The 12,828-nt window shown below is 43.3% G+C and overlaps 1 protein-coding gene across 1 annotated transcript in view; it reads left to right on the top strand.

Moving 5' to 3' along the window:
• BRCA1 (BRCA1 DNA repair associated) overlaps positions 1–12,075 on the top strand; it is a 56,441-nt gene extending 44,366 nt beyond the window's left edge. The window contains exons 20-23 of the mRNA XM_074979373.1: positions 5,344–5,398; positions 8,761–8,834; positions 9,674–9,734; positions 10,846–12,075. Of these exons, the coding sequence (XP_074835474.1) occupies positions 5,344–5,398; positions 8,761–8,834; positions 9,674–9,734; positions 10,846–10,964 (309 nt within the window). The 3' untranslated portion in view covers positions 10,965–12,075. The remainder of the gene's footprint in view (positions 1–5,343; positions 5,399–8,760; positions 8,835–9,673; positions 9,735–10,845) is intronic.
• Positions 12,076–12,828: the final 753 nt, after the last annotated feature.

Below are 12,828 nucleotides of genomic sequence, written 5' to 3'. Positions count from 1 at the left end.
AGTGATGAAACTGTAAAACACTAAATGTCATGCTGTCTTGCTACTGCAGTAGGAAAGAAATGGGGTTGTAGAAAACCAAATGTGAAAATGATAAAGGTTGTTTATTCTTGGGTTTAGGGCTGTGCTCAAATTGCACTTCAGCTTTTTTTTTAAAAAGGCAGCAAATCTAAAATTTTATCTCTCGTTTATCAAATCTGGGTGTTCAGACGGAATTCTGCATTTTATCATTTGGGGTCCTGTGCAAATAGACTGCAACCTTAAACTGTTGCAGGCACAGTGGGCACCACGTTATTCATACCATAATATGTGGAGGGTTTTTTGGGCACTGCTGAGAGCCAAACTTGGGCAAATTGCTTAAAACTAGGCTACTTACAGCCCAGAACTGGGGTTTCCTATACTATACAACAAACCAAACCAGTCATAAAGTGCACCTCTGCTGCCTCCCTGGCTAGCCAGAAGGCTCACAAGCAAATCCCTGAGGCAGTCCATCTTCGCTGGTATCAAAACCAGTATCCCTCCTTACACAGATAAGAGGCTATGAAAACCAATCTCACCAAATCCACACAGGTTCTTCCAGTCCCCAAAAGGACCAGCCACATTCCCAAGTCAGTATATACTTAGGTATTATTCAAAGCAGCACACTGTGCCCATCCTTTAGAATCTGTAATCTAAGGGTTTATTAATAAAAAGAAACAGGGTGAGAGAGAAGATTTTTAGTGGTTTAGTGGTTATCAGTCATAAATTTCTTGATTAAAGGCTGCAGCAGGTGGAAGGAACTACTATCTTAACAGTGTCTGGATGCATCCTCTGTCAGGATGGGTCAGCAATCTTCTCAGGTTCGGTTCATAGCAGAGATGTTCCTGGATTGAAGACTGCAGACTGGAGATCAGAGACAAAATGGAGACTGCAGACAAAATGGAGGGAACTCAAGGTCCCTTTTATAGCCTGGCTCATTTAGAGGGAAAGCTCTTGTTATTCCCTGTCTTGGAGCATGTTCACAATGGAGAATCACATGATCAGGTCACTTGTCCAGGTCCTTCTGGGGGCATTCTGCCACTGGCAGCATGCCAGACAACACATAAGTCCACAGATAAATTCTTGAGATGTGGATTGGAGTCTGATGAGGCCTTTTCTCTGTTAGGTGCAGGTTCACCTGGCTAGGAGGTAGTCACACCTCCCATTGTGATTGCCTAGAACTTAACATTTCTAATACAAGCACAGAGCCAATCTTATAACTTCACATACAAAAATGTAGCAGACATATAAGCAGCATAAACTGATTCAGTGAATCACCATTAGGCACCTCACTTGGCACATTTGGCCCAAGATTTAGTGCAAATGTAGGACAGTGGTTACACTAATGGTTCTCATGTTCATTTTAAAATTCAGTAACGACTCATACCAGCAGATGGGTCCCCTTATCCTGGAACCACACAGGTTTCCTTCCCCTCAAGCTCCTTTCCATTAACATCTGTTGTGGTACCGTCCCCTCCAGTAGGCTGGGGAAATATACAATGTTCTCATAGACTGGCATTGATAATGCCCTGTGTGACTGCCAATTAAAAAGGTGGCAGAACCATCAGCTGGAAGGACAGCCTGTTGTCTCCACTGGGCTAGAAAATGAGAAGCCAGAGTTCTATCTTGAACTGAGTCCTACTGCATAGTCAAGAGAGGCAATTTATCCCTTAGTTATCAGTTTGTGTGCAATGCACTTATGTAGAGACCTTTCTCACCCTGCTCTTTGGTTAGTGCAGTGGTGTCCAAAAGAGATGTAAGGGATCGCCAGAGGCCCCCCACCCCTGCCAGCCCTGGAGCAGATGCCGCCACACAAGCTGTCCCGGAAAGCAGATGGAACCCTCCGGGGCCATGGTTGGTGCCGCCATGTGCTAGTCCCACCATGTGGTGCAGTGCATGAGTGGAGGGGTACCCCACGTGTGCAGCTCTCCCGAGCCACACTTTGCCACACTGCGCTGCCCCCTTCACCACATGTGACAAACTGGGAGCATATTGGACACTGTTGGGTTAGAGTGTTTGGTAATATGGGAACGGCAAATACAAGAACAACCTTTAACAAGATACAGGGCTTCAAACAGTGACCTTCTCTTTTTTGGAATAAAATTGTCAAATTCCAGTGTTAAACCTAAGGAAATACCAGCTTTCTCCATCTTTATAGCACATAGGTTGCTTTGTGGAGCAGCAGTGTCTTTGTATACTTCTCTGTGCTGACCTTTCTGGGAAGCAGCAGTAGAAGCAGAAAAAAAAAATAAAAAACAAGAGGATGGAATATGTATGTTTTGTAGAAAGAATGTGCTCTTCAGTCTTTGACAGCAACAGAATTGATTTTTTTTTCACTCCTGTATAGGAGCTAAATTAACATTTCTCACTTCTGAGGTAACTTTCATCCCAGATTCTTTCACAAATATTTGTGAGCAAAGCCTTAACACTCTGAGTGTAGATAAAGATTAGCATCTCCTCAGCTGCAGCTGAAAAGCTGTAGGATGCTATATCCACTCAAAATGCAGAGGAAATTTAGGTAGAATATGTAATTACTACAGGCTTGAACATCTCTTGTCTGGCACTTCAGTACCTGACTGGTACTGAACCATAGAATTTGCCGAACCACGGAAGCTCGATATTATCTGGCAGTATTACCGGCGCTTCTACTGTCTTAGAAGAGATTTAGTGGTAAATTACAGCTAAATAACATCACAGAACACTGAGAGCCAGGACTGATGGCTGGAAACAAACTTTATGGGACTGTGGAAAACTGGACTACACCCATGACTAGTGGACATCTGCTAATGAAAATCATGCTAAACCATGGATGTTGCTGGACTAGAGAGAGAGGTTCAACCTTTACAAGAAATTAAGTAGGATAGCCTGACTCTCATGAAGGGGGCTATTTTAGTATAACCAGAAGGGGTTTTATACCTTCTTCAGAAGATGGCATCCCCAGAAGCACTGTGCCCCTGACATCACACTGGAGTTTTAGTTCAGTACTGACTTGAGACAAGTGTGCCACATTCCATTGTTAACAGCATTTTTCTAGCACCTAGGTTTGGTAGTTGGAAGTGTAATGCTCTAGATGCATTCCTGCCAACTTTCTGATATCTGCTGGGCTCACAACACAAGGTCTGGCTGCAGCTGTGCTTGTTGGTTTACAGTCAGTATTCTGTGAGGTGTTTCCTTTTGTGGCGCCTTTAAAATGTCACGATCAGTGAGATGCTCATACTCTACTACTTCTAAATCTAGTGCACATTCTCAGATGTGTTTGCTCTGGCTTTTTGAGGCTAACAGCGTTGTCTGGCAACTGTTCGCTCTCTCTGGATTTAGAATGAGTCGTTGGAACTCGAGAAATCTTTAAGCAGTTTTCATAAGTGTTGCAGGCTTTAATTGAATGATTTAAGTAAGTGGGTCAAGGAACAAGCTTTAACTGCCCTAAAGTTCTCTCTCCTGTGACATAACACACCCTTTCCATAGGAAAGAAGAAACATAATACTTTGTCTGTGGGCCCCTGAAGAGAGGGCAGTTGACGCAACACTTCCATAATGGGAATTTCTGCCTCTGAAACAACTTTTTGAAGTTGCTAGGCTTATTTCAAAAAACTTCCTGCAGGCATGATATATTTCTAGTACCCATGGGCAATGCAACACAGACTGTCCATTTTAAATGAACCAGATATCAGCGAGGAAATCCGTTGATGTTCAAGCTGCTAGCATAACCATGTGAAATTTTATACGTTTAGCATAAGTCATATATTAAAGTCACAAGAACAAACATGTCTCGTACTATGTCTGTATGCTGTTGTACGGTGGTCTCTGCTGCTTCATTCTTCAGACAGCTTCATGTGAGAGAGTCAGTCCCTACCCAGACCCACACCGAGCCTCTGCTTGGTGTCAAAACATTTAATTTGTCCACTACCAGGAGAGTTTATTGCACCACAGCTGCTTCACAGAACACAGCTTGAGAACTCCAACCCTAGAGGGACCTTGTATGTCATTGTAATAGAGCAAATGTTTCACTCAATATCTGTTCTGCCTGTGAAGGGGTACGGTCACAGAAGTCCCCCTTGGGATGTTCCCTGGTGTGCTGATCATGCCACAGGCACCCACCTTTTCACTCTTTGGTGCTCCCCATTGCCCTATCCTTCTGAGCCCAATTCTGTGATCTCCCCCAGCCAAGGCACAGAGCTGGGGTTATACTCCCCGCCCCGCCCTTGCAGAGCAATGCAGACACTGTTGAATCACATCTCTGGATAGATGCAGTTCTAGGGCACAGCACTCAGGGAAATCCACACCCATAGGGGATCAAAATCTCAAATAAATCTCTCTCTCTCTTTCTGGAAAAGATTTCCCCAAGGAGGGCTCATTAGGTCAGTCCCCTTTATCAATGGAAGGGAGATATTCACAGTGCCCCCTGCTCGTAGGGCTAACAATTTACACTGGGCTGGTTTATAAACAGAAGAGTTTTTATTAATCAAAACAGTAGGATTTAATTGGTTCTAAGCAAACGGGCAGATCAAAATGAGATTCCAAATCCAACAAAGAGAAAACACACTGGTAAATCTGTTCCTGTGTGTTTGCATCCTAAAGAGCTTCCCTCATATCAGGTGAAATCTTCAGGTCAGAAATGATCTTATCCTAACCTGGGTCTCCAGTAGAGTTCTCTGTCTTTCTAAATACATGTCAGGCAATTTCCAAAGCAGGTCAAAGACAAAAGATGGAGGAACCCTGGGGCCCTCTTTATACTTTTCCCTGTGGAGGGAATTCCACTGTTCTCTTTAGCTATGTCTACACTAGAGTGATCTGCCAACAGAAGTTGCTGTCAGAAGAGGTCTTCTGACAAAACTTCTGTCAATGGGTTGCCCTCGCAGACACAAGCGGATCTCTGTCAATCCACTCCATCAACAGAGAGCAGCCAGACTGCCCGGCCACTTTCCCAACAGAACAGCCAGCTGGATGGAAGCACAGCAGACAGGGCTGCCGGGGACGCAGGAGTTCCCTGGAGCGTCCACATGGCTGTTTTGTCAACAGAGTCTATCGAGAGAGGCGTTCTGCCTCATGGGGGAGAGGCAGAAGGCTGTCACCGAAAGGTCCGAGTTCTGTAGCCAGTGCATCAACAGAATGCATTTTTAGTGTGGACACTCTGTGAGTTTTATCGACAAAATAGGAGTTACAGATCCAACAGGCTATAAAATTAAAAATGATAAGTCACGAGGTACATGTTGTCCAAAGCATTTCTGAGCTATACATATTTATATCCCACTTTCCATAAACTACGGGGAGGTCCATCACACTGCCATGTAATTGCATATATCCTGTTAACACATGCCTTGTTTTTCAGCTCCTCAAAGGCTTTGAGATCTGTTGCTATGGACCTTTCATTGATATGCGCACAGGTGAGGAGCTCTGGATTAAGAGAATGTATTGTCATTTCTACAATCCACAGGAAATATCTGCAGTGGCCATTACAAATTTTCCAGAATTGTTGCTTGTGCTTGCGCTTTCACAGAGACCTAGCTTTTAGGGCTTTACATTTAGATGCAATTCTTTGCTTTAGAGGAATGCTTTTCATGCTATGATGTAGCCTGTCCTCTTTTGATCTCATAATTCCACCTCTGGGTTGGTCACATAGGAATGATGCAAAACGGAATAAAGATTTGACTTTATAGAACACTTCTGTGTCCCCAAAGCATTTGCAGTGTGATTAGAACCCCTACAAATACAATGATGGCCCCAAGCACTCCTTACAGAACAGAAATGATGTTTTTAATAAAAGATGATGAGTCCTATAGAAATGGCTGTAAGTAAATTGAAATAAAGATAAACTGGAGCTCTGAAGAAAATATTGCACAGCTTGTGATGATGGAAAGTAAGAGCTCCAGATTCCGTAATGTCCACTTATTACAACTGTAATAATTAGAGGGCAATGCAGTGATGGTGTCAGAGCACCAATACTTTATTTAAAAGAAGAAAAAAGGGGGAGTCTCAGCAGGTCTTGCATTTAGGTTTTTTTTGTTAAGTGAATGTGGCAGGTCTGTTGTCTAAACTGCCAGAAATACCAATGGACGAGATTGTGGTGTGTCCCTCTCAAACTGAGCTGTACTTGACCCTGCATTTCATGCCCCTGAAATAAATATTACTTGTGGGGACAGATAGTACTCAATCTGAGTGAGCCCAGTCAGAGAGAATTTTAGTCTTTGCTGTCCCCCTTGGCTTAGGTGTCTGCAACAAACGGTTGAATTCATATTGCTACTCCAGCATGCAATTGTAGAAGAATCTGCTTAATCATGAAATTAGGCATTTCAGGCTCTGCTCCCTGATTGTCCAGAGATTTTTCCATAATGTCTCTAAAGTCACCAGGTGTCCAGTTTTCAGCCAGAACATCCAGTTGAAAAGGGATCTTGGTGGCTTCAGTCGACACTGTTGTGTTGCTATGGGGCTGGCGGACTCCCTATCCAGCTCCGTATGGCTTCTGGGAAGTGGTGGGCATGTCCCTACGGCTCTTAAGTGTAGTGACAATCACAGGGGTGCCAAGTGCTATTCCTGCCCGAGGTGCCAGCTCCACAGCTCCTATTAGCTGGGAACTTCAGCCGATGAGAGATGTGAGAGCAGTACCCATAGATGGGGCGGGAGGGAGAGAGAGAGAGAGAGAGAGAGAGAGAGAGAGAGTGTGTGTGTGTGTGTGTGTGTGTGTGTGTGTGTGTAAAACCCCCTGAACCCTCTATGTGTAAGAGACATAGCAACATGCCAGCTGCTTCTCAGCAACAAAGTCGGTGCTGCCTGGAGCCTGCACCCATACCCCTGCCCTGAACTCCCCCCGCCCCCCAGGCTGAACCCCACCTGTCCATATCCCCAGCATTGATTACCCCTTGTGCATTCCAAACCCCTCATCCCTAGAGTCCTCACTCCAACCCCTTGCCCCAGTCAGCGAAATGTGTGGGAGAGCAAGCAACAGAGAGTGGGATATGCAGGGCCTCAGGGAAGAGGTGGGGCAGAAGTGAGGCAAGACTGTTTGGTTTTCTGCTGTTAGGAAGTCTCCCATTCCCATCAATGTCTGCCTTTGCCACATGCAATATTTTCAGAAGTAGTCCTGCCATTTAATGTTGAAGTTTTTGTTCACATTTTAAAAACAAAGGCCTGCAGATGTGTAAGTACCATTTTCTCTGGACAAAGTTGATATACAAGTGTTCAACAGAAGTTGTTTGAGTACTTCTTGCAGTTGAGACTCCTTGTAAGATTAGAAAGAGTGTAAAAGAACAGTTGTGAAATGTGAAACAACACATTTAAAGTCTGCATGTTGAATTGTAGCAGAGAAAGCCGTGCTAGTCTATATACTATCAAAACAAAAAAGCAGTCCGGTAGCACGTTAAAGACTAACAAAATAATTTATTAGGTGAGCTTTCGTGGGACAAACCCCCTTCTTCAGACCATAGCCATACCAGAACAGACTCAATTTTTAAGGCATTGAGAAGCAAGAACAGTAATCAAGGTGGACAAATCAGAAAAAAAATTATCAAGATGAGCAAATCAGGGAGTAGAGGGGCAGAAGTGGGGGAAGTCAAGAATTAGATTAAGCCATGTATGCAAAGGAGCCCCTACAGTGACCCAGAAAATTCTAATCTCGGTTCAAACCACGTGTTAATGTGTCAAATTCGAATATTCAAATTTGAATATTCAAATTTGACACATTAACATGTGGTTTGAACCAAGATTGGCATTTTCTGGGTCACTATAGGGGCTCATTTGCATATTTGGCTTCATCTAATACTTGGCTTCCCCACACGTCCTGCTGCCCCTCTGCTCTCTGATTTTTCTCACCTTGATAATTTTTTTTTTTCTGATTTGTCCGCCTTGATTACTGTTCTTGCTTCTCAGTGCCTTAAAAATTGAGTCTGTTCTGGTATGGCTATGGTCTGAAGAAGTGGGCCTGTCCCACAAAAGCTCACCTAATAAATTATTTTGTTAGTCTTTAAAGTGCTACCTGACTGCTTTTTTGTTTTATTAAAGTCTGCAGTTAGGCACATAAGTAAAAACAGGCGGAAGAAATTGCAGCTTTCTCATTACCTTAACGCTGCAGGTTTGTGGAGTCACTCATGAAAACAATTAAGCAGCAATAGTGAAAGCACATATTTCCCCATCTTTCCTCTTCATTCTCTTCCCTGCAACAAGCTCTGATTTGTTCAGTATCACGTTTATTTTTGACTGGCTGACTTATCCCCACATCTCTTGACATTTACAGTAATTACCACAGTGTGTGCTGTGCTCACTCCTTATGCTGTGATGAGCAATTACAGGCTCCTCTACTTAGGAGATTTCATTCTCCCCCCCCCCACCAAGAGTTCAGCAAATGAATGGGAATTAAACACTCTGGCTAGTTTGCATTAATGAGAAATTATCACAAATCTCTAACTTTTGATTCCAATTGTAATTTTATGCTTTAGCTCTTTGGGATGAAGTGACTGGCAGCATTTTTTTCTCAGGGCTGTCTGTGTGCTTTGGACCCCTACTCCTTGAGGTTCCCATGGTGTTTCTCCCTGCTGGTGAAGCTAGGATAGTACTGTCATAATAATTGGCCTGTGCTGGCTAGTAAGAACATGGTTCTCTGCTTATGCCACAAGTGTTTAGAGGATAAAATGATTTCAGTTGCAACAATCACACTAGCAAGGTGTGGAGAGCCAAGGCTGGGTCTCTGGCCTGCTAATCCCCAAGGCAGTGCAGATCATAATCGTAACATGCTACTTTTATCTGATGTATTCAGCTGAGTTAGAGTGGATGGTGAAGCTCTGTGGCGCCTCTGTGGTGGAGCAGCCTCATCTATTCACACACAACGCAGTAAGTATTCAGGGATAATGGGTCTAAGGTGAACTGTCTATTGAGTCCTTCCCCCCTCCCCCACGTATACTTAGGGTACATCTATACTCCTGTGAAGATTGACCCATTAGGTTCGATCTTCAGGAGTTCGATTTTGCACATTTGGTAAAGATGCACAAAATCTCTCTCTCTGGGGTCGGCATTCGACTCCTGTACTCCACGTTATCACATGGGGTAAGGGAGGTCGGCGGGAGGGTACTAGATGCTAGGTCTACACTAGGGAAATAAGTAGCCTTCCGATACATTGATTCTAGCTACGCAAATGGTATAGCTAGAATTGCATATCTGAAGTTGATTTATTTCCCTGGTATAGACCTAGCCTGAGTGATTTTGGTGCCTGTGGGAAAAACTGATGTATCCAGATATAGATAGAAGAAGGGACCATTCATCCTTCTGTGACTCTGTTGGTGACCTGGTGCAGCCTTTCTGTTAGAAGCTTGGCCTCCCCTGAGCACTGTGCCAGGACCAGGATACATGCTGGTCTTGCTCTTTTGAGGTTCACAGAACACTTTGTCCTCTCCGTCGAAGGCAGAGGTGACCCCAGATTTCTGTAGCACAGAGACTTTGGTGCATTAACTTATAGTCACCATGTCTCCCTGAACGGAAACTCTTGTAGAATATTCTTACAAAACTTAATCCGTTTTTCATTTGTCCTCCTCTTGACTCCCTCACTGGAGCAATGCAATGAAGCAAAGAATTACCCACAGTTATTGCTATCTGCAGACAGACAGGAAGGATTGATATTATGTGATACAAATAATGGTAGTTACTTTTTCTTGTTTCTTATCTTGAAATCCTAGAACTCTACTGCTGTAGTAGTTGTACAGCCTGACGCTTGGCATGAAAATGCAGGGTACAGAGGTAAGATTCAATGGAGCTTTGTGGTGCACAGGGTGAGTGCTGTATGAGTCCACTGATTTGGGTAATAAAATAGTAGTAGCATTCTCTAAAGGAAGCAGAATAAATCTGTGTTATTGTTTTGAAGTCTCAGAATGCGTTTCCAATTCCAAACACACAGTTTGGCATTTTAAACTTTTCCTTTTCCTGTCTTGAGCATAAAGAAAGTCCTGAGAAGTGGTTTGCCAGGCAGTCTCCTAGACTGATGTATTGTAGGAAGGTGGTGATGAGATGGCAATGTAGATTGTTAGCTCAAGTGTCCTGCATGTCTCCAGAGTCAGGCTTTACTGAAAGTTATCCCTGGCAGCGGGGATACTTTCTAAAATACACAGAACTTAGGAGCGGTTTTACATTGTAGGGACCACTGAGAGATCCAGCAGAGCACCTAACCTGAGATAAAGGACACCCTGCAACACACATTTAGCCAACAGTCTTCTTTTCCCAGCCATTCAAGCACCAGCATCCCAACTCCAAAATAAAATATAAACTCCCCACTCTTCTCTGTCCATCCCCCCGACTTATTTAAAAAAGACACCATCTCCTGGCATTCAGTCTTCTGGACAGTGGCTGGGACAAGGAAATCTCTTCGTTCCTTTCCTTTCCTTGCTTCACCTAAGGCAAAAACAGATGGAATCCAAGAGCATTTTTATTCCACAGAACCCATTTTTTTGTGCCATCCTCTCCTCTGAGTGTCTCTTCTCATGTCTAGAAGCGTGACCTAAACACATGAATGTTTAGCTCTTTGTGATGAACTGACTGGCAGCGCATGGAGCAACTTTAGAGTCTGGGATTTGGAACTCCTTTAACGATGCTTCTCAAAGGCTGCTAAGCTCTCTTACCTTCATTCGTCTCTCTTGTAGGGCAATTTGAAGAGTTTCCTGTATAGATTCTGGCCATTTGCCACATGGCTGTGAAACAGCTGTATTTTACGCAATGTCAGGATGTGCAGAGTTGTAGCCACCGTGTCACCAATTCACAATGACATTTCGAAAACGGTTAACGAAAACAGTGCTGAAATGGAACAGCTCACCATCTGAATCTCACACTGACCTGTGGATCTTATTTTGTCATTCAGGTCTTGCAGCAATCCAACAGGAGTGCAGTGCTGCCGTGGTGACCCGAGAGTGGGTGTTAGACAGCGTTGCATGCTATGAGCGCCAGGCGTTTGATACCTACCTGGTGTCCCAGTCATGATGGAACAGCTGCTCTTCTCATCCAGGGGTCAGAAATCCTGATCAGTGCAGGCGCTTCAGGTTGGATTTTAAGGCCCAGGGATTTTTAGAATCTGTTGTGCATCATGTGTCTTTAATAAGCACTGTTTTTTCAAGACATGTTATCTGAAGGTTGGTTTAAATGGGCAGAAAAATATTTAATTCTGTCTTCGCACTGTAAAAGTCACTTAACTACTAGTGTTTAAAGCCTGGAAAACATCTTGCTCAAAGTAGCCCTTTAAAATTTATCTAAAATGAGTCAAACGTCACTTAACTGGGATTTAAAGCCAAGATCTCCAAAGAGAAATGTTGATCTATTTATCATCCCAGCCAGTTCCTGCCTATTTACTCCAGCATGTTTTGGAAACATAATCATTTGCAAGAGTTATATGGAGCTTGGAGCTTGAATTAACTCAGCAGTGCAAGTGATATTTATCTCCCTGGATTTTGTTTGCATAAATACTCACTGTATATAGAGAGATGCTTATGCCAACGCATTGAAATGTAGTAGCTTTGGGGTCAATAGTACATCAACTCATTTTATTCTGGACTGTGGAAAAAGCTGATTTAAAAATATTACAGACAGCTCTTTTGTTATTAGCTGGCACTTAACACAATTTCTCTAGCCTAGAGAGTCATCTATAAGAAAGATCTTTAAAAAGAGAAGCCCAGTGAGCCAACAGTCTAACAAGTGAAACCCCATCACTGATTGCTCTGTGTCAGTTTTTGTTCCCTGTGAGAGTATTTGCAGCATCCTGATGCAGTACTGAACAAGATGCGTTGTTACATCCCTGCTACCTGTAATAAGCCCTTAAAAACACTTAGATTCTAATACTTTGTATCTGCAAAATGAGAGGCTGCAAGGAGAGAGAGCATATTGTTTGTGCCTGCTGCCAAGGAATCCACCTCATAAATAATGTACTTTCAGAGCAGAAAGAGAAACTGTTTTCATAAAGTTATATTTTTAAAAAAAATATTTATAGTACAGTTCAAAGAATGGTTTGATACAAGGACTTGAAGTGGGTTGGTCTGGAATATTTGTAAAAATTATATTTGTAAATGTTAGAATACACAAAGCAAATAAATGTGATTGGCAAATATTTGCCTTAGTGTCGTGCAGCTCTCTGTGTGTAAATCAACCATTCAGCCTTGGCATGGAGACCCACATATGGAAATATTTCCGATGTCTAATCTCCTGGTGCTGGCGGGAGGTGGAGGAGGAGGAGGAGGAGGCCAGCTGGAAGAGATTTTGTAATTGTAAATTGGAAGTTCAGGGCTGGAGACACAGTTGTATGTAGGCTCTATCAGAATGAGAAGCAGATGTATTATCAAGTGTCAAAGGCAGGCAAATGTAGGGCCTACTACAGGTAGGATGAATATTGGGGGCATTTGCATTAGTCAGTTTATATTGCAGTTCAGCCTTTTTATTTTTCCTTTCTCAAACGCATGTGACAGTATTTCACAACTGTCCCAGCTGCGTGGCACAGCCTCACCTTCAGGCTGACATTCCTCTTATCTCTGGAGCCCACATTGGCTTTTTTATCTCCCTTTCAAAAGATTATAGCTATCGGGCTAAATGTTGCCTGTTAGATGAGAAGGAAAGGCCAAGCCCCTCTCGCAGCTGTCACTGTGAAATTGTTCCTCTAATCTGGACACGAGAGCTCTTTTCTAGGAGGCAGAGTAATAGTTCTGCTAGATTATTGTCAATAGACGCAACACGTGTGATGCTGTCCTCTTCCCTCTGTGTAAAGCTGCATTACAGGTGACAAGCTCTCTGGAGCACTGTTTCTGAGCAGGACAATAGGCAAATTTTGCATAGTAACATGCATCCGAGTCAAACTTTGAGT

The sequence above is a fragment of the Carettochelys insculpta genome, chromosome 28, assembly GCF_033958435.1.
Source record: "Carettochelys insculpta isolate YL-2023 chromosome 28, ASM3395843v1, whole genome shotgun sequence".
Lineage (NCBI taxonomy): Eukaryota > Metazoa > Chordata > Testudines > Carettochelyidae > Carettochelys > Carettochelys insculpta.
This window is presented reverse-complemented; position numbering and strand designations above follow the sequence as displayed.